The sequence below is a fragment of the Thermobia domestica genome, chromosome 12 (genome assembly GCF_964235325.1).
Source record: "Thermobia domestica chromosome 12, izTheDome1.hap1.1, whole genome shotgun sequence".
Classification (NCBI taxonomy): Eukaryota; Metazoa; Arthropoda; class Insecta; order Zygentoma; family Lepismatidae; genus Thermobia; species Thermobia domestica.
This window is the reverse complement of record NC_137465.1, coordinates 226,340,992-226,360,551: the sequence shown is the minus strand read 5'-3', so window position 1 is coordinate 226,360,551 and position 19,560 is coordinate 226,340,992. Positions and strand designations below refer to the sequence as shown.

The 19,560-nt window shown below is 33.5% G+C and overlaps 1 protein-coding gene across 2 annotated transcripts in view; it reads right to left on the bottom strand.

The window, feature by feature from the left end:
* The window catches only part of LOC145667069 (ABC transporter G family member 20-like), an 88,010-nt gene that overhangs the window by 2,110 nt on the left and 66,340 nt on the right, over positions 1 to 19,560 (bottom strand). Inside the window, exons 13-16 of one of the 2 annotated variants that reach the window (XR_014127859.1) lie at positions 16,243 to 16,313; positions 14,586 to 14,674; positions 9,261 to 9,327; positions 2,352 to 2,438 (exon numbers count right to left, since the gene is read on the bottom strand). Coding sequence is in view for 1 of the 2 variants with exons in the window: in XM_081734768.1 (XP_081590894.1) it covers positions 2,352 to 2,438; positions 9,261 to 9,437; positions 14,586 to 14,674; positions 16,243 to 16,313 (424 nt within the window). In the remaining variant the exon portion in view is untranslated. Of the gene's footprint in view, positions 1 to 2,351; positions 2,439 to 9,260; positions 9,438 to 14,585; positions 14,675 to 16,242; positions 16,314 to 19,560 lie in introns of both variants that reach the window. The other variant, XM_081734768.1, reaches the window with a different exon arrangement.

Genomic DNA, 19,560 nt, shown 5'->3' with positions numbered 1-19,560 from the left:
AGTAGGTCATCTCCACTCCTGACTGGGATTGAGATGACTGTTATCTATCAACTCTGACATATCTATTATTCGCAAAATCCACAAATTTTTACAAATATTCACTGCGAAGAATTGAGAACCGTTTCCACTAATTTATAGAGGAAATAAAAAGATAAAGTTTCGCTAATATGTGGAGGGAACTTTAACAGGTGAAGTAACACTTTTTCAACTCCAATCTAGACTGACTGTAGCTCAGTGGCTCTCAGTATTTCAATCAATAATTAACTGAGTTTTCAATATCAAAACGTGACACACACTTAACCCTTATGTCACCAAGGTTAGTGAGTTACATTAAGCACCAGAGGGTGCAAGTGGACCCCACATGGAAATATTTAATACTTATTTAGAATAGTGCTTATGCTTTATAATTACGCTTGAAATTAACAAACAAATACGTTTAACATACTTTAGAGGGTTTTTTTGTATTGTATTTACATGTAGATACTTGCATTTTCCCATAATGTTTTCATGAGAAAACCTTTTCACATATTGTATCATATTATAATACATATTTACATTCTTTGATAGTTTGCGTTACAGAAGAACATAAAAGCACAATGGTTAATATGTTCTCCTATGTTTCGTTTCATTGTACAAAGACAAATAATACAATTTTCTCCTGTTATTCCTTTGTACGGTACAAGAGCCAATCTTTAGTAAAAGTTTGTATTATTGACTCTTGTACACAGAAACGAAACGAGAAAATATTGACTCTTTTACTATGTTGTCTTAAAACGAAAAAGGTCTTTTATATTAAGTATAGGTACCAACATTTTTACACTTGTTTTCAACAGAACATATTTTTATAATATTTTATTTTCATGTTCACGTTCTCTATAGTATAATATGTTGGTTTTCTTACAATTTGGTTGAATTTAGATAAAGTAAAAAAAAAAAAAAAAAACTATCACCAAGGGTTGCCATATAATAGCATTCATAAAATCAGAACTGTTATCTATTCATTCATTCATTTATTTCGTCTGTTTAGTCATACATATTGCACGATTACGTGCGTATGAATAAGACTTGTCAAGGGTACAAACATATAAAATACGTAGTAATGACATATACATACCTATTGAATTAAACTACTATGCTACATCTACGATATAAAAGCAGTACATAACAATATATATTTCCAAAACTATCAATAGACAATTGGATTAAACTACTATGCTACCCAAAACTATCAATAGACAAATTCACTTACATATCTAAAAATTCGTTTACAAAATAAAAGCAGTGCTGCAACAGATAAGTTTTCATTAACCTCTTGAACTCTCCTTTTTGTTCTGTCCTTCGAATAATAATTCTGCCCTATATTTGTAACTCAATACAGCAGAACCCCTCTAATACGTCACCATTGGGACTGGGGACATGGTCGGAACGCAAAAAGGTCACTTTATCAGAGAATACAGAAAAATACGGATTTGCAGTGAAATAAACAATCTCTGGACTCAAAAGTGACTGTATTGTTTTTTACGGTAAAAACATTGCAAAAATCTTCAAGAAAGCTGTCATTATTATTGTAAAGAGCAATATATACTGTACGTACAGTATTTACTAGGTAAGCCTATAGTATAAAGTCAGTTATAGATTTTTTTGTTTTCGGAGTGATTCCCCTTTGTCCAGTGTTTGTAGCACTGCTAATGTTTCATGTAGTGAGAGAGTAATGTGAGTAATGTATTTACGTTTTACTTCTGACATGTTGAAAAAACAGTGTACTATAATGAACACTGTCGTAAAACCAACGAACAGTCAGCACTAAAAACTGCACAGTACAGTACAGAAAACATGCACAACGAAAGAAACGATACAAGAGATTGCGGAGCCCTAAAGCGAACAAGCTGTAACAGCAACTAAATAACAATGCCGCAACGGCAGTAAACGATAATGGGTCTCGTGAGTCACCGACGAGTTGGGACAAGTTCGGCTCGAGCACGGTCGGATCAGCTGGAGTGGTGGACCAGCCAAGGACGGAGTAGAGGGGTTTTACTGTAATTTCAGAAGTAGAAAAATGAAATAAGCAAAATTAAGCATCAAGCAGAGGGGCTTGGTGCAAGCAAGAACAAAATTGCATATTCCTCGTCCATCTCTTCGCTGAAATGATTCAAACTATTACTTTAAAAAAAAAAAAAAACATGACAATCACAAAAACAATATCCTTTATGTATAAATTTCTGCACCAAAAATTACGGGAACAGTAAATAAAAAAAAATTAAAAGTTGTGTTACACATGCCCTCCCTTAGTGCTATGGAAGTTAAAGTCTCCCTCCTTGTTTACAAAGAAAAGAAAAAAAATGTACTCTTACCACACAAACAAAGCATGGGATACATACTTCCCAATGCAGCTTGTATTGCTGTGGATTCCCTATCAACACAGGCTGATAATAAGAAGCCTGGAAAAGAAAATTCATTTTAATTTGATTTCATTTATTTATTCTTGCGCAAAAGCCTTCAGCCTGTTGAACATTATAGGCTAAAATCGTTCTCAATTAAAATCTCTCATTGTTTACTTTTAACTTCTTTTTTAAAATTTACCCGTCAACGAACACGCAGTTACACAAATACAAGGTGTTTCAAAATGAATATAGAAGTTCAAGGCTTCGTGGTATTTATGACGGCGTTACTGGAGTATCGCCGGACCGTAGGAAAATAAATAAATAAATAATAATAAAAGATTATCATTTAGTTTCTTCCTCAAAATACTAGATTGTGACAATGGCTCACTTGGTAGTGATGATTCAGTGTAGACGTATGGCATAAAAACTAGCACATAAAACACGAACCAAATTGTGCTAGGTGGCCAATAAAAAGCAGGAATGATATTTAACCGAGTTGGGGCAGGAGCGCAGCAGAGGGTTCGAGCGTTAGCGAGATGGTACGTCCGTAGGAAACAGGCGCGTCAGCGACGGCGGTTATACACATAAACGAGAATAGTGGGAAAACACTTTATATATCATAAAGTGGATAGTTTGTGATGCACAGCTTATGGGAGATACTAAATGCCATCCAAAAATAGACCAAAATGTACTAAATTAGATTAGATTCGATCAAGTTTGGTTAGATGTTCCTCTTCCGTTTCCACAATTACGATAAGCTGCTCGCCTGCTTAGTAGACCATGCCTTTCACACAATTTCAAGAACTGACATTCCTTATTTTGTATAACTCGATAAAACTCAAACACGATATGACACAATCTTGTTATTTACGCACCATTTCCACACTGCCTCTCTCTCATAAATTATAACAAGTGTACCTCTCCGCCAAATAGTCCGTTCCACCTCCATATATAGTGCTGCTTATAACATCGAAAACAACTAACAAGAACAAGTGTTATCTTAACTTCAACTATTTCCCTCACATTACTTTCACTCACTCTTCCTCAAAAACCAAAATAAATTCTATAATTCACCTGATAAATTTTCTAAAATTGATCTGGAGATACAGCAGTTAACCCTTTATTACAATTAACTTACAATTATAATAATACATCAAATGATAGAGCAACTGAAACAGTTTTGTACACACAGACGCGCATGCAGTGTTTCCACTGTCTGCCGTTAGAAAGCGCTACTAGAAAAGATGGCAACCACTGAGCAGAAAGGTTTTTGTGTTTTTACATTTTGCAAAGACTGAATCTGGTTTGCTTATTAACCCTTTCGGACCTGGTGGTAACATTTTTGTACATCATATTTTAAGATTAATATAATTACTCTGGAAGATTCAAAATGGCTGGGTTTTCACGTCAGTATTCTTTGAACTTGTCTAAATCACTTTCCGCTATTTCTCTGGTGCTTTCATGTGTTGTCAGGAAGCAACGCACATTTCTTGTAGAGTACTTGCAGAGGCTACCACGATGGACAAAGCTCATCCACGTAGGTTGTTTTATTCTTGGCGAAACAAACTATTTGCAATAAATTTTCGTTCTGTTTTAGTGATGTGTTTTGAGTTTCTAAACTATGTAGATCACTATCATGTTTTCGATTAATGCCATTTGGCATTTTACACACGTATTTCAACCCTAGTGCACGCAAAATGTTTCGTCCATAATTCTCTAAATATGACAGTCGCAAATAAATTGGCGGTTGTATTTCATTTGTTAAGTTAAAAAGAATAATAAGAGAAAAATAAAATCGGAGAGTAAACAAAAAATCAGGTCTGAAAGGATTAAGTTCAATTATAATCTACCAAAAGATAATAATATCCGTAGATGGTATCATGAGTTTCAAAACACCGGCCGTCTGTGTAGACGTTAAGAGTACGAGACGACAAAGAGTGGCTGAGGAACGTCTTGAACGAGTGAGAGAATCTTTCATGAATCTAACTCCAAGAAATCAATTCAGAAGACTATAGTACTCTCGCCGAGTCGTGAAGCTTGGGCTCTAAACCAATCATTGCTTGAGCTCTGATACATCGGAAAACTTCGGTACAATTCGTAGAGCCGCTTCCCGAGCGCACACTTAGGGAAACGTCAAACAGCTGAAATTCGCCAACAATGTTTCCAAATTTTGAAGACAATGTAAAAGAGTATTTAAAAAAATACATTTAAAAGTTACCAATAATAACATTGCACAACATTAACCACAGTAACAATTATTCTAAAACGGTAACAAAAACACGAATAGTAACAATGAGAATATAATGCAAAAAAAAAATTAACAAAACGGAACTTGGTGCCAATCCGACAACACTGTACTCTCGGGAGATGTTTTCCGTGTAGCGCGAGAGACGACACTGACAAAAGGTGATGGGTGCGGGTTGACGACCGGAACACACCTTGCGTTCTATTGGGTGGTGAAACCGATAGATCTAGGTCAAGAATCACGACTCGGCGCGAATACTATAGTCATGAATTAGGAATTCCAGTGATGTCTGTGGGAATAATTTTAAGGAGATTGAGGAATTGAAGAAAGAGAATTCAAACAGTTATTGCAACAATTACTCCAAACACACTGATCAAGGTTTGGGAAGAATTCGCCTATCTACTCGATGTATGCCGTGTGACGAATGGTTGTCACATTGAACACTTGCAGCAAAAATTGTTTGAGTTGCTCTTTCATTTCATGAGTTATTTATAGGTGTACATTAAATGTAATAAATATTACAAAGCCTTCAAACCTCGATATTTATTATGAAACACCCTGTATTAATGCTTAAATTTAAATATGGCTACGAACCTTATCTTAATAATGAACAGAAAAGCCCATTCATGTTCAGTATCATCATTATTCATTTTAAAATGATTAAATGTCAAGAATACAGTTAACGTTGCAATTAAACCGTCACAGTATATGACTGTAGAAATACACAAATATTAATACTCACATCTTAATATTATTACAATCTTTGTTCTATTTTGAAATAATTAAACTGAATCAATACAGTTTTTAAGTTGCAATTAAATCGTCAGACTCAATGGCGGCTCTAGAGGGAAGTCACATCGGTAAAAAAAAATTAAATTTTATCCCTACAACTAAAGAGAAGAAAGCTCAGCTATTGTACTAATTATTCTCTTATACATCTTTCTGCAACTGTATAAAGCATTCTTCCCATTGCTTGTAGCGATATTTCTTTTACGAATGTGACTTCCCTCTAGAACCGATACAGGTCAGAATATTTTAGAATCGTCAACTTGCTTGCACGTTAAGGATATCTGTCAGATTGTCTAAAAAGTATTGGTCTTTTGGAGGTCAAAATTGAAAATACATGTATTGTTATTTCAAAATAATACGAAACCCCATAGAGATATGCACCATTGGTACCCTTCTGGATTTTTTCCTTCAACATCATAATCCCACCGCTATAAAACTCCTGTGATTTCTGCTTTAAAAAACTGTGACACACACTTTTTGTAGACCTCGTTTGAAACTAACTTGACATTGTTAAGCGATTTTTGGAAAGATTTAAAGTGAAAGTCTGACGGTGCCAGGTCTTGGTTATACGGTGGATTCATTAAAACTTCCTATCCAAGTTCTCTCAATTCTAAAGCGTCGCTATAGATGTTTGCGGTTTGCCGTTTCAGCGCAGTTTCGGCCGTTTATTTTGAATTTCTAGGTGCACTTGCGCTAATTGTCGACAGCACAGGACCGAATCTATCGTCCTGTCAGGCGCCAACAGCTCCAGATGTGCGATAGCCTTATAATCTCACCAAGCGCGCAATATAACCTTCATGAGTGTCAGTGAGGTCTTTGCCATAGACTGTGAAGTTTCGCCTCGCTTCGACTACAATGTTTTTGGCACATTATTCTTGTAGATCATCCGCTTTTCATCACTCGAGATCGACCGCTTAAGAAATGACTTGAATTCGTTACGTTTCATTAGAGATTCACGAATTCGATCGAATAAATGTTTTTGAGTCATTTTATGTAACATCTAAACATCTGGTGATGCATGTTTAGGTCATTGGTGATGTCATGATTGCCTATATGCCGCTCTTACTCAGGTTTTGCCCGAATATTATCCACTTTTGCTGTGATTGGTCGCTTACTGCGAATAGCATCTTCAACATCGAAATATCCAGAGCGAAAGCGACTGAAACGTCTTTTAGCTGTTGCTTTTGATAACGTATCTTGCCCATAAGGCATGCTATACTAACTAAGTAACTCTATGGCCTATGGAACCCTTAGGTTCAATGCCGCGTTCACAAAAGTTCTCCACTGACTTCTATCCTTAGCCAACTGGATCCAGTTTCTACTTTGTATTCCTATCGCTGAGAGATCCATCTTAATATTGTCCTCCCATCTGTGCCTAGGTTTTCCTAATGGTCGTTTCCCGATTGGTCTTCCAGTCAAGATTTTGAAAGCGTTTCTACTTTCTTCCATTCTTGTAGGCCTGCTGTACACTATGAGATAAAAATCTTAGGATTTATCTTACGAAAAATGTTACGAAGTAACTCATAGGAAATCCTACCCTTTTGTGCCATATACGTGATTTTTCCTGTTTCACATCATTCGAAGAGGCGCTAGGTCTCACAACGTATACTCAGCCAACAATGTTTTCCAGTCCTTTCTGTTTTGCATGTTTGTTGCGATAGAACGTTTACTTTGTATTATATAAAAATGTATGCTCCTCGTATGCAGTAATAAGTGCGCAAATAGCATCTTTGCTGGCGGGAAGAAAGCAAATTTGTTTTCACTTTCTCTCACCTGATGTCGCTTAAATCGAAATCTTACGAATTATCTTTCCGAAATAGAACGTGCTCTAAACAAGAGAAATCTCATAGGATCGTTCATAACATAGGTAATGACATGCACTTGGATGTCTACACGTTCAGATTTTGACTCTAGGAAAAATTGTAAGAGATTTCCTAGGATTTATCTGATAGTGTATAGCAGCCCTGAAGAACACAAATTTCTTCACGGGCCTGCACAACATTTAAACCTTTATCAATTATTGAATTTTAAATTGTACTGTAGTTTGTGGAAAGTTAATTCATTTTTACAACACAATACCTCACGTTTGGTTATAAGAATTCCACTACTTTTTAACATATATACTATCTTCAATTGCCAGCTGTCAAACGACATTATGGCTCATATGCCATGAGATTTGGGACACTAACGCCATATTGTGCGCAAAACGCTTAGTTTTTAGACTATCTGATATTAGCGTTAGGTGGCGACACTTATTAGCGTCACTATTTCCATTAGGAATAAGTGTGACACAGAGACTGATGGACTGAGAGAATTTTCCCTTTTTATATCAGGATTGTATCTAGGATCAGGATTGTAATCAGCATTGTATACATACATTAATATTTATAAAATAACTGCATGAAGAACCGCAGTAATGTAGTCGGTAAGACACTCCCTTCTAACAGGACTATATCCGGGTTTGATTTTTTTCAGTGCTCATGGGGTTTTATTTATCTTTCTATTCTTGTTCCAAAGTGGCTAAAGTGTTCACGTATGTTCTGTAAAACTTGGTACCTGAGAAACTTGAAGGATGATGGCGGCCGAAGTGTAATACTGATTACACTACTTTTAGTACATGCTATAGTCAAGAGATTTTGGAACCCTAGTTCACTGTTTCCACCTCGACCTGAGTGGAATCACCCTTGGCATTTAATTGCATTATATATATATATTTATGTGAAGTTTCTGCAATTGTATTGTATTTTAAATATATAAAGGTAGAATTTATTATGTGAATTAAAAAAGTATATTTATAGCTGCGTGTAGCTTGAAATTACTGAGAAAATAAGTACTTTTCAAGTAAATATGATAATCACCTATGTTGCACCAAACTAATAGTAATAATCATTTCTTGATATATTTCGAGAAACTGCTGGCTTATCCTTTATCAGTCAAGCTTCGAAAAAAAAGTTTTCTATGTAAAGTTTTAGTGAGTATGTAAATAAGGGGCGTTCCGAATAGTAAGTGCGAACACGACAAAAGTTATGTGCAAAGTAAAAGCTCGGAAATTATATTTAAAGTGTTTATATAGTAGTAACAAACTGCTTTGTGGCAACCAGGTATCGTACCTACGTGTATAGTTTGTGGAAATCGTTCCTCTTTCTCTTACAAAATAGTTTCTAAATAAACACACAATTACTTTAACTGTGCAGAGTCCATTTTCGAAAAAGAAAAAAAAAAAAAGCATTTTCTGACTTCACTCTTACTATTAGTACTCGAAACGCCTAATATGGAAATGATTTTGAAGTAATATATATATTTCTGGAGCACTAACTAGAATGCAATGGTTTCGAGGTGTTCTTTGTGAAAATAATAGCTGCTCAACTAGTGTAAATTACCTTAAAATCAGTGGCGGATCTAGTACAGAGCCGGGGGCCTAGACTCTCCAGTTTTTAGTAACGAAAGTAATTTAAGCTATTATTTATAGTTTTGGAACTTTATAGTAATCTCATGATATACGTACCATAGTCTGCGTTCTGGCTTGCTTCTCCACCCCAGTTTTCATTTTCTATATCCGCTTCTGCTTAAAACTCAGCATTTTTCGATAGAAGGAGAGCGAGTTTTAAACTTTTTGACCTTTGTAAGTTTGATTGATGAAGAGAGCAGCAACTTCTCGAAATATACAAAGAAATTGCTAATTTTAAGTATTTTTCAGTATGCAATATAGGTAAGTATCATACTTATTCATCTAATTCATGGTTTTGAAATAAATCAAACATTTCCTATAATACAATGAAAACTTTATATTTAAAAATAAAATCATATTCATTTTTTTTTTAAGATATGAATTGAATGTTGCTTACCAAATGCCATTCCGCACATTCCGATGCAAACTAACAATAACAGAAGAGTCTCCCAGTCTCCATGCATCTTAAAATCGAAAATAACAATAAAAGTAGCCACTACTACAGTTATTTGTAGTAGTACTAGTATAAGAAATGTGAAAATATGACCAAAAAATACTTCTACATTATTCACTCCTGCAAAACAAATTATTCTATTAAAACTACTTGTAGTACCATACTTCACTACTTTTCATTCAACTACTAATATCTATAAAATAACCACTTTTGACTACTTTTGATTGATTTTTCAATCTAATCCAACATACAATACTCAAAATTGAGTTTATTAATTTAATAGAATAACTTCTGTAAATATTACTCAAAGTTCAAGAACTTAACTTTCATTGCTTGTACAATTTGTAATGGCAAAAGAAGTACATCTTTTTCAGTTACTTACGTAATTTTGGAAATTCCTGAACACTACTCATTCTATACTTGGAACTTCCTCTTTAAAAATAAAAGACAAATTCTGACCAAAGCATATACTATTTAATAAATAATATCATTACAGTTACTGGAAAGTCTCTTAGACACATCATAAAATACAATCTCTAAAACCACTGCTTATGTATCTCAGAAAATGAGAGAAAGTCATATCTAGGAACCAATAAGATTAATTGTTTCACTTTTAATAATTTTTAATTGATTATTGCAGCTTTGAATGACACAACTTTCACTTGAAAGCTTCATTCACAGATGCTAATTAAAGGTTAAGCTTTCAAGTGAAAGTTGTATCGTTAAAAGTTGCAATAATCAATTAAAAATTATTAAAAGTGAAACAATTAATCTTATTGGTTCCTAGATGTGACTTTCTCTCTGAGATATATAAGCAGTGGTTGTAGAGATTGTATTTTATGTGTCTAAGAGACTTTCCAGTAACTGTAGTGATATTATTTATTAAATAATATATGCTTTGGTCAGAATTTGTCTTTTATTTCATGGATATTTCTGTTTCAGTTTATTCTTTATTGGATTTCGAGACAAAACCCCTTTGCTATTTATCCAGAAATTATTAAAAGGATGAGGAAAGTAATTTAAAATACTGCCACTAATCGGAAGTTACTGACACTCTCTTTTGAAAATTTCTAAGATATTTACATTCATGTACTATAAAGTACGTAATACTTTGCCAACATTCTCTTTATACTTGACGACATTATTTATTTGTTATTTATTCCTACACCTCTTTTAAATCTTCTACCTTTTAATTTTAATTTAAAAATTATTTTTAAAGAAAACTCACGAGATTTAGGTTTGAAGGTTAGATACGAGAAAGAAATCTTTCTGAGGATTTTAAAGCTAAGCATTTTAACTCTTCTGAAGGGTTTCTGTGCGTGCATTGGCACAAGTATATACTGTTTTTTTTTTTTTTTTTTTTTTTTTTTTTTTTTTTTTTTTTTTTAGATATTTCAAATTCTAGTCGAAATAATTTCTTGAAGTTTCTACGAGTATTTGTACACATTTTCACCTTAACACTCTTCTTTTCTAGTGTAAAAATTATAAACTATCAATTTTATTTATATGAACAAATAAAGAAGATAGAGTAGTTGTTAGTGGCACGTCGTCTGTTATTAGCTACGGGCCTAAATATAAACGAGCTTATAATTTTTCTCCAGGTGTGTGTGTGGTACTTTATTCCTCGGTAACTATTGGCCAGATCTGAACTGAATTTTTTGGACAAGTAGCCTATTGCTTAAGAAACAAAGATCACTATATTTGGTGACCGAGCTCGCCAGGGACAGTCTCGTCTTGTATATGATATTGTATTGTATTGTATTTATTTCGTCCTTTTTTCATACATTTAGCACTATATTGCAATGCGTATGAAGTGGGCACGTCATTTATATATAAATACAAAAGTAAAAAGAACAATAATAATGAAAATTACACACACTAGGTTAATAATTAAGCCTGACATCTTATTATACATTACATTTTGGATGATATTAAAAATAAAGTTAGAGTTAGTAATTATTACTTGCAGTGCATGTAGAAATCCTTGAATATATATCAAATGCTAAAAACAAGCAATGACACTGGTTACTGTAGATCATGTGCTTTTTTTCAGTTAGCAATTCATGTATTCTTCTACAGAGTAAAAGCCGTGTTGTAATAAATATTTCTGTAGTTCTTTTTTAAATTTAGCAACAGAGTCCTGAGTCTTTATATCTTTAAGGACACCCTCTAGATGTCTCTTTACAAATATCAGTAGATTTAAAATGTACTAACAGGGTACTTGGAGTATACGAATTTTTTAAAACTATTGGTTTGCAGTGATCTTTTCGTTTAGCTTTCGCCATCATTCTTATTATTCGTTTCTGTATTGTGAAACTTACCTTGACTTTGTGTGTATTTCCCCAAAATATAATGCCATATGTTAAATTTGACTGGAATAATCCAAAGTAAATTGTTTTTAAAGTAGACTCTTTTAAAACATTTTTAATTACTTTAATTGCGAAATAAATTTGATTTAATTCTTTTTACTAAACTTGGTTATTTGTATATCCCAGGAGAGATTTTTATCTTTCCAAATTCCTAAGAACTTAGTTGAGTTCACATAGTCTATTTCATTACTTTCAATTAAAATATTCACAGGTTGCTTATGTTTGTTGCGCATATGATGAAAATTGATTGTTTGTGTCTTTTCAATGTTTAATTTAAGCTTATTTTCTTTAATCCACTGAGATAATTTATAAAGGATTTCATTTGCATTACCTTCAACATCCACATTTGTGTTCCCTTTTACTATAATATTAGCATCATCTGCATAAAGGGATAGTCTACCGAAGCAATATTACATGGTAGATCGTTAATATATATCAAAAATAATAACGGCACTAATACGGATCCTTGTGTCACTCCACATGATATTTCTTGTTTCCCTGATATGTAGTATGTAGTTTGGTTTGTATCTCTGTTACTGTATGTAGTTTCTACCACTTTCTGGCGATTTTCCAGATACGATTTAAACCATTTTGACGCAATACCTCTTATTCCATAATCTTGGAGCTTTGAAAGAAGATTTCTATGTGACACTAAGTCAAATGCTTTGGAAAGATCAAGGAAAATACCTATACATTTCTCCTTACTATCTAAACTTTTATGTACAATTTCTACGAAATTATATATTGCTGTTTCCGTTGATTTCCCTTTTAGGAAGCCATGTTGCTCGTGTGTTATTAGATCATGTTTAAGTAAAACGTATGGTAGCCAGATACTCATGTGGTTTCTAAAATTCTTGAGAAAGTTGAGAGAAGCGAAATAGGCCTATAATTTTCAAGCGCGGATTTGTCGCCTTTTTAGATATATTGGTTTTACTTTTGCAATTTTTAATATACTAGGAAATTCTCCACTTAAGAACTACATATTTATGAGGGGAAAACAGGGGGTCAGCAATATATTTAATGCTTTTCTTTACAATACTTGGCGGTATAGCATCTACGCCAGCTGATCATTTACTTTTCACTTTCTTCACCACTGTTATTATTTCTGTATTTGTAACTGGATGCAGATACATTGTATTGTTGCATATTTTTGAGAATATTTTTGAAGTGGGCAATGCTGGTTCATTATTGATGAGTTTCTGTAATACTTATTAAATAGGTCAGCTATTATACGAGGATCTTTAATGATGTTGCTATTTTAATTACCTCTAAATTACCGTCATCATTACGAGTGTTTACACTTAACTCGCTTTGCACTAGTTTCCACAACGTCTTCGACTTATTATCTGATTTTTTAATGATTGTGTGATTGTGTAACTGTTTTGCTGCTTTCAGAACTCCTTTATATATGTTCTTGTATCTCTTATAATATGTCTGGGTGAGAGATTTCCTTGTGTTTTAGCTTTGTTAAGAAGTCCCTTTTTTTCTTTACTTGTATTCAGATCCCTTGTGTTACCCAGGGTTTTGACTGTTTTCTTGAAGTTACACATTTTACAACAGGGAATGCTAGATTGAAATAGAATGTTATGGTGTCAATAAAGTAACTGAAAGCTTCATTAACCTGGTTATACTCGTAAAGCTCGTTCCAATTTTCTTCCCTGAGAAGGTGATTAAAATATTGTATATTTTTATCATTAAAATTTCTTTTGCACGTTATATTACTCGCTTTTGTATTACAAAAACTTTTATTAGGAGTTACATGTATATCGAGTATTTGGGCAAGGTGGTCTGAAAAACCACTGTTGAAGACGTCTACGGTGTTATAGTTAAGATGTTTGTTCACTATGAGCTGGTCAATTGAACTTTAGGAGCATGTTGTGATTCGTGTGGGAACTCTATATTAAATTAGTCTAGAAAAAGTTCTATCTCGTGTTTTATCGGCTGTAAAAAAACCATGTTGATATCCCCAACAATTACGACATTCTTCTTGATTTTTATAAAAAGTAATTTAGTATGGTATCCATCTTATTTACAAAGATTTCTATATCACTGTCAGTTCTATATACACATACAATTACAAGGTTATAATCTACAATTTCTAATGCACAACTTTCAAAATGTATTTCTACATTTAAATATTTAAACCTAGTACATTCTCTCGTTTTTAGGTACCTTTTTGCATATATACAAGTCCCTTCTCTATCTCTATTACTTCTGCAGTATTGTGCTTTTAGCTCAAATTGAGGAATGCTTAGGTATTCTAAGCAACCTGGTCGTAATCATTTCATTACTTGGTAAATACTGGTTGAATCTCAATGAAATTTGGTGTACAAGTAACCTATCGTCTAAGGAATAAAATTTGTTGTCGAGCTCAGTCAGAGACAGGCTTAGCTTGGCTTGTATGTGGTACTTTATTTCTCGGTAATTACTCGCTGGGTCTGAAATTTGGTGGACAAGTAGTCCATCGTCTAGGGAATAAAGTTGGTGGTCGAGCTCCGATAAAGACAGGCTTGGCTCGACTTATATGTGGTACTTTATTTCTCGGTAACTACTGGCCAGATCTGAATCAAATTTGGTGAACAAGTAGCCCATTGTCTAAAGAATAAAGTTGGTGTCCGAGCTCCGTCAGAGACAGGCTTTGCTCGGCTTTTATGTGGTACTTTATTTCTCGATAATTACTGGCTAGATCTGAACGATATTTGGTGGACAAGTAGCTCGTCGTATAAGGAATAAAGTTCGCTATATTTAATGATTGAGCTCGTCCAGGGACAAGCTCGACTTGGTAACAGAAAGACTGTGTTGCACAGCTTTCCACGCCGTCAGCTTCTGAGTACGGTACACCGACTGAGTTCTGTTTGTTATGAACAAGCATTAAACTTTAAAAGATAGAAAATATTACCTGCTACACGCAAACGATGCAGCATTCCTTCATTCACTTCACTAATAAAAGATAAAGCAGTGTGAGCTAAAGAGGAAAAATACATTACCCTGGAAAACAATACAAAAATATGCTGAAAGTATTGTACAAATCGAGTAAAAACTAATTTTAAAGTGCGTTACAATTCTATTCAAGATGTTGTTATTCTGAGATTCTATAAGTACGCATACCCTTGGATAATTATTCAAAAAATAGAGGCGGTTTGTATACAATATAACCCATACTAAGAAGTTTCACTAAATGTGGAATATGTTACTCAGATCATATTTTATTTCAGTGAATATTTCTAAAATACAGTATTTATGCGTATAAGCTTGACAATTTACTTATAATTTGAACTGTAATTAATTATAATTTTACGATTTTCTGCTTTCTACACATAAAATTATTCTACTAATTTATCGTATGACTCTTCCTTCGTATTTTAGGTTTAGCCATGCTCTTCTATGACAATAGAAACCTCATTCTGCATCCGATAATAATTCAATATACACTAATAGAAAATGAAGACCAACAATCAGAGACATGGTCTCACGTGCATGAAATTTACATAGACACAGACACACACACACACACACACACACACACACACATATATATATATATATATATATATATATATATATATATATATATATATATATATATATATATATATACACGTATAAAAATATAGATTATACACCGTACATGATCGCGCACATAGGGCTCTACGTTTATAGATAAGATAGCAGGTGTGTATAAAGATCGCGTCGGTACGTTTGTTTACATTCGTCTAGCTTTAATAGAGTTCTGCTCTCTTACATGAAAATGGTAGCCTATATTATCCTGAAAAGTAGCGTTCCAGATTTCCGCAGACTTGTGATACAGTTGCTGAAGATTTGTCACTAGGGCTGCAGAACGGACCACACCCCGTTCCATTCAATCTCATACATAATCAATGAGTGACAGGTGTGTGCCATAGAACGTGACAAAGACCTTAGAATGTGTATTTGTTACATAAGCGGTTTGTGAACGAGTATTGCCCTGTTGGAAAAGCAAATTTTAATGATGGTTAAATGTTCTGGGTGTACGTTGCACTACCTAGTATTCTCTTTGGAAATACAATAGAAGAAGGGTCATTGGAAGCTACTGCTCCCCAATATTTACTATTGACCCTATTTGTCTCTGCCGTATACATTTCGGACGTGTCACTTGCCCAGTCCATGCTATACCCTCAAACAATCATCATTAGCCCGATGCTGAACCGTATCTCGCATCACGGAACAAACTTGCACTTATTTCCATTTCTTAGCTTTCTCCTTTATCCACACTGTACAGCAAAAATGCCAGTCGTCTAACTCTTCGCTTTAAGCAGGACGCATATAATCCACTACTTGCTGGAACCATAGCGTTGGACCTTATTTTTGCACTGCTTCTACGATCGTATAGCCAACTAATTCCTTCATGTTCCTTGTATGTTTGATTCTCACGTTTACCTATACGTAACACTGTAGTAACTGCTTTTATTGCTGTGTTCTGACACAGACGAAATTCGTTCAACTTTTTTTTTTCAGAAATTCAGAAAAAAATGAGGTCAAAATGTGTTAACTAAAGATTATATTTTATTTCTACTTACATTGCTATAATAGCAGGTGTCATAAAATCTCGGAATATCATATTTTCACTTCCGTAAATATGTTCTTGAAACTACAAGAATAAAAATAATAATCATTAGTAATATTCCACAAATCAAAGTTAGTTATATAAATTTACTGAATAAAAGTCTAGAGACATAATACGTTAGTACAGGGACCTATCTCTCTATCACGAACTTATCTACTCTTATATTTATAATTTCGATCAACGCTCTGATTTTTATCGATATCTCTTCACTGTGATTTTCCTCTCCATCGTTTTATGTAATGACCACTAAAATGAAAGTGGAACGTGAAAGTATTTCGAAAGCACTATAATTTTACATAACCATGGTATATGGTCATTTTATCCCTTTATTGGGCACTGTTGCTCTCAAGTAACATCGCATTCTATTGCGTTATCCGCATGAATTATAACTTCAGTGATCATTTAATTGGTATTATTGTTTTCATACAATATTCATATACATGATTTGCGGGTCGCTTCTTTAAATACTTCTAATCTTTGTCAACTGGGGACAGTCAAATTCAGTATTGTAGAAGCTTTATCTCCTACGTTCCGCGAAAGTTCTTTTTATTTTTTTTATTTGTTGTTTTTTGCTCTGTAGGAAAATATTTCAACGAATTACTGAGAGTATTCTTATATTTTACCATAATAGGGCAATGCTGCTCAGTAGGTACACATGAGACCTATTTTATGGCAATGTTGCTTTGAAATAAACACCCAGTACAAAAATACTTTAAACATTACGAAATTATGATCAAAAAGACATGGTTCAACCATAAAAGCAAACTAAATATTTTAATGGTAATGCTATCAATGCTTATCCATTAAAGGGTTAAATTACCTAACACATATTAGAAAGTATTGATACCCCAGGTATTCATTAGTACATATTAGTCATTTAAATAAAAACAAATCAATTGGAATTTCTAATACCTATGTATTGTAGTACTTTTCTGAGTATTTTTTTGGTTAATTACAAAAGATGTTACAACAGTAGTATATAGTACCAAAGATCGAAGATCGTGCTGTCCAAAACGTGAAAACATTCTATCCTTAATTCAGAGCATTAGCTGAATTATAATATTACACAGAGCAATTAATAGTGAATTCAAAGAGTTATTCGCCATAAAGACGAATTACAAAAGAAAGCAATATTGAGCTTCCAATCTACTCTAGAATACACTGGATCAATGTCATAATAGATCTAGTTAACTCTTTCTCCAGTTACCCTGATTAATCATTTGTGCATTCTGATAATATTAGACTTATAATACTTACATAAGTACAACCATCCTACACACTTATTCAGAAATATAACAACGAGTAAAAGTCACATATACTCAAAGCGGCTTATGCACAAGCACACTTTGGCCGTGAGTTTAACACAGCTAAATGAGACAAATTTCGAAGTTATAACTTACTGCTCTATAGGAAACGGATGGGCCTTCGCGGGTTATGAACCACGGAAGACTGTGCGGAGAGATCCAGCACACGCATAGGTTTGAATCGTACTGATTGTCAACTCGACTGAGACAAGTCGTTATGTACCATCTCAATTCTCTCCCACATCACAAACCGTAACTTTGACCCAACTACGTCATAGCCTTGTATCCTATTCCACTTTGGCCAAAATATTATTTTTGATATTTCTAAAAGTTGGTCACTGCATCTTTTAATGAGGACGTTTGGATTTATTTCCATTGAAGATCCTATTTCTTCCCTTTCTTTCGACTTTGATGTCACTGGAAGACTGTTTGGTATCTGTACAGTGGCTTGCGAAGAATTATCTTCCGTGTTAAAGAGTTATTGTTTTCGTTTTATATGAAATTCTGCTTTTCTTTTATCACTAATGTTTTGATGCCTCTCTTTTGGAAGATTTTTTGAATAAAAGAAAAAAATATTTTTTCTGGATATCGTCCCTTTTTCCACTAGAACGTGGTAATAATAATATAACTACAGTGGAATCTCGTTAATTCGAACTTGGATAATTCGAAATATTGGATAATTCGAACAGAAGTCCATTCCCCTTGAAAACTGTATTGAAAACAATAGTAAAATATCGTGGATAAATCGAACTTTTGAACCTATGTTTTGGATAATTCGAAGTAAATATACAGTGGAATCTCGTTAATTCGAACTTGGATAATTCGAAATATTGGATAATTCGAACAGAAGTCCATTCCCCTTGAAAACTGTATTGAAAACAATAGTAAAATATCGTGGATAAATCGAACTTTTGAACCTATGTTTTGGATAATTCGAAGTAAATATACAGTGGAATCTCGTTAATTCGAACTTGGATAATTCGAATTATTGGATAATTCGAACAGAAGTCCATTCCCCTTGAAAACTGTATTGAAAACAATAGTAAAATATCGTGGATAAATCGAACTTTTGAACCTATGTTTTGGATAATTCGAAGTAAATATACAGTGGAATCTCGTTAATTCGAACTTGGATAATTCGAAATATTGGATAATTCGAACAGAAGTCCATTCCCCTTGAAAACTGTATTGAAAACAATAGTAAAAAATCGTGGATAAATCGAACTTTTGAACCTATGTTTTGGATAATTCGAAGTAAATATAGTTGAAATTTTTTAATGTTGGACAGATGTAAATAGAGAAATACAGTTTTAACATGTTTTCAGCTATCCAGATGCAGCCATAGGGAAGAGTAACACAAGAGATAAATAGAAAATCTATGTAATGATAAAGATGAAGGTGAGTTGGGGAAGAAGTAAAGATAGAGAACGTGTGTCAATCTCATCTTGTTTCAGAATTGGTTGAAAATTTAAGATGAATTGTTGATAAAGTCAACCAAATGTTATTAATATCGTATTCCACGCAATACATAAAATTCAAGATTTATTGACCGTACAAAAACAATCACATTTAAGCAAATGAGGTTTACGACTTCTTAAAAGTGAGAACAAAATATTCAAATTGTTACTGGTGTTTAATTGTTTGGGCTATTCAATGTATGTTGTAGTGTTGTACGTAAATATATTTTCCATTGTACACGTAGTTTGAATCGAGTCAATGTCATTTGTTAGTTTGCGGTATTCAATCATGCAAATAATAAGCTGCTTTAAAGATAAAGTCTACACCATATGAATATGGTTTTGATGCACAGCACTTTGGTTTGTTTGTTGATATATATGTGAAAATGAATGTTGCTGGATAATTCGAAGTTTTTTCGTGTCCCCTTGGACTTCGAATTAAAAAGAGTCCACTGTATTACTATTTATTTGAAGATCACTTTGCTTTCTTCAAATATGCTGTCATCTTCA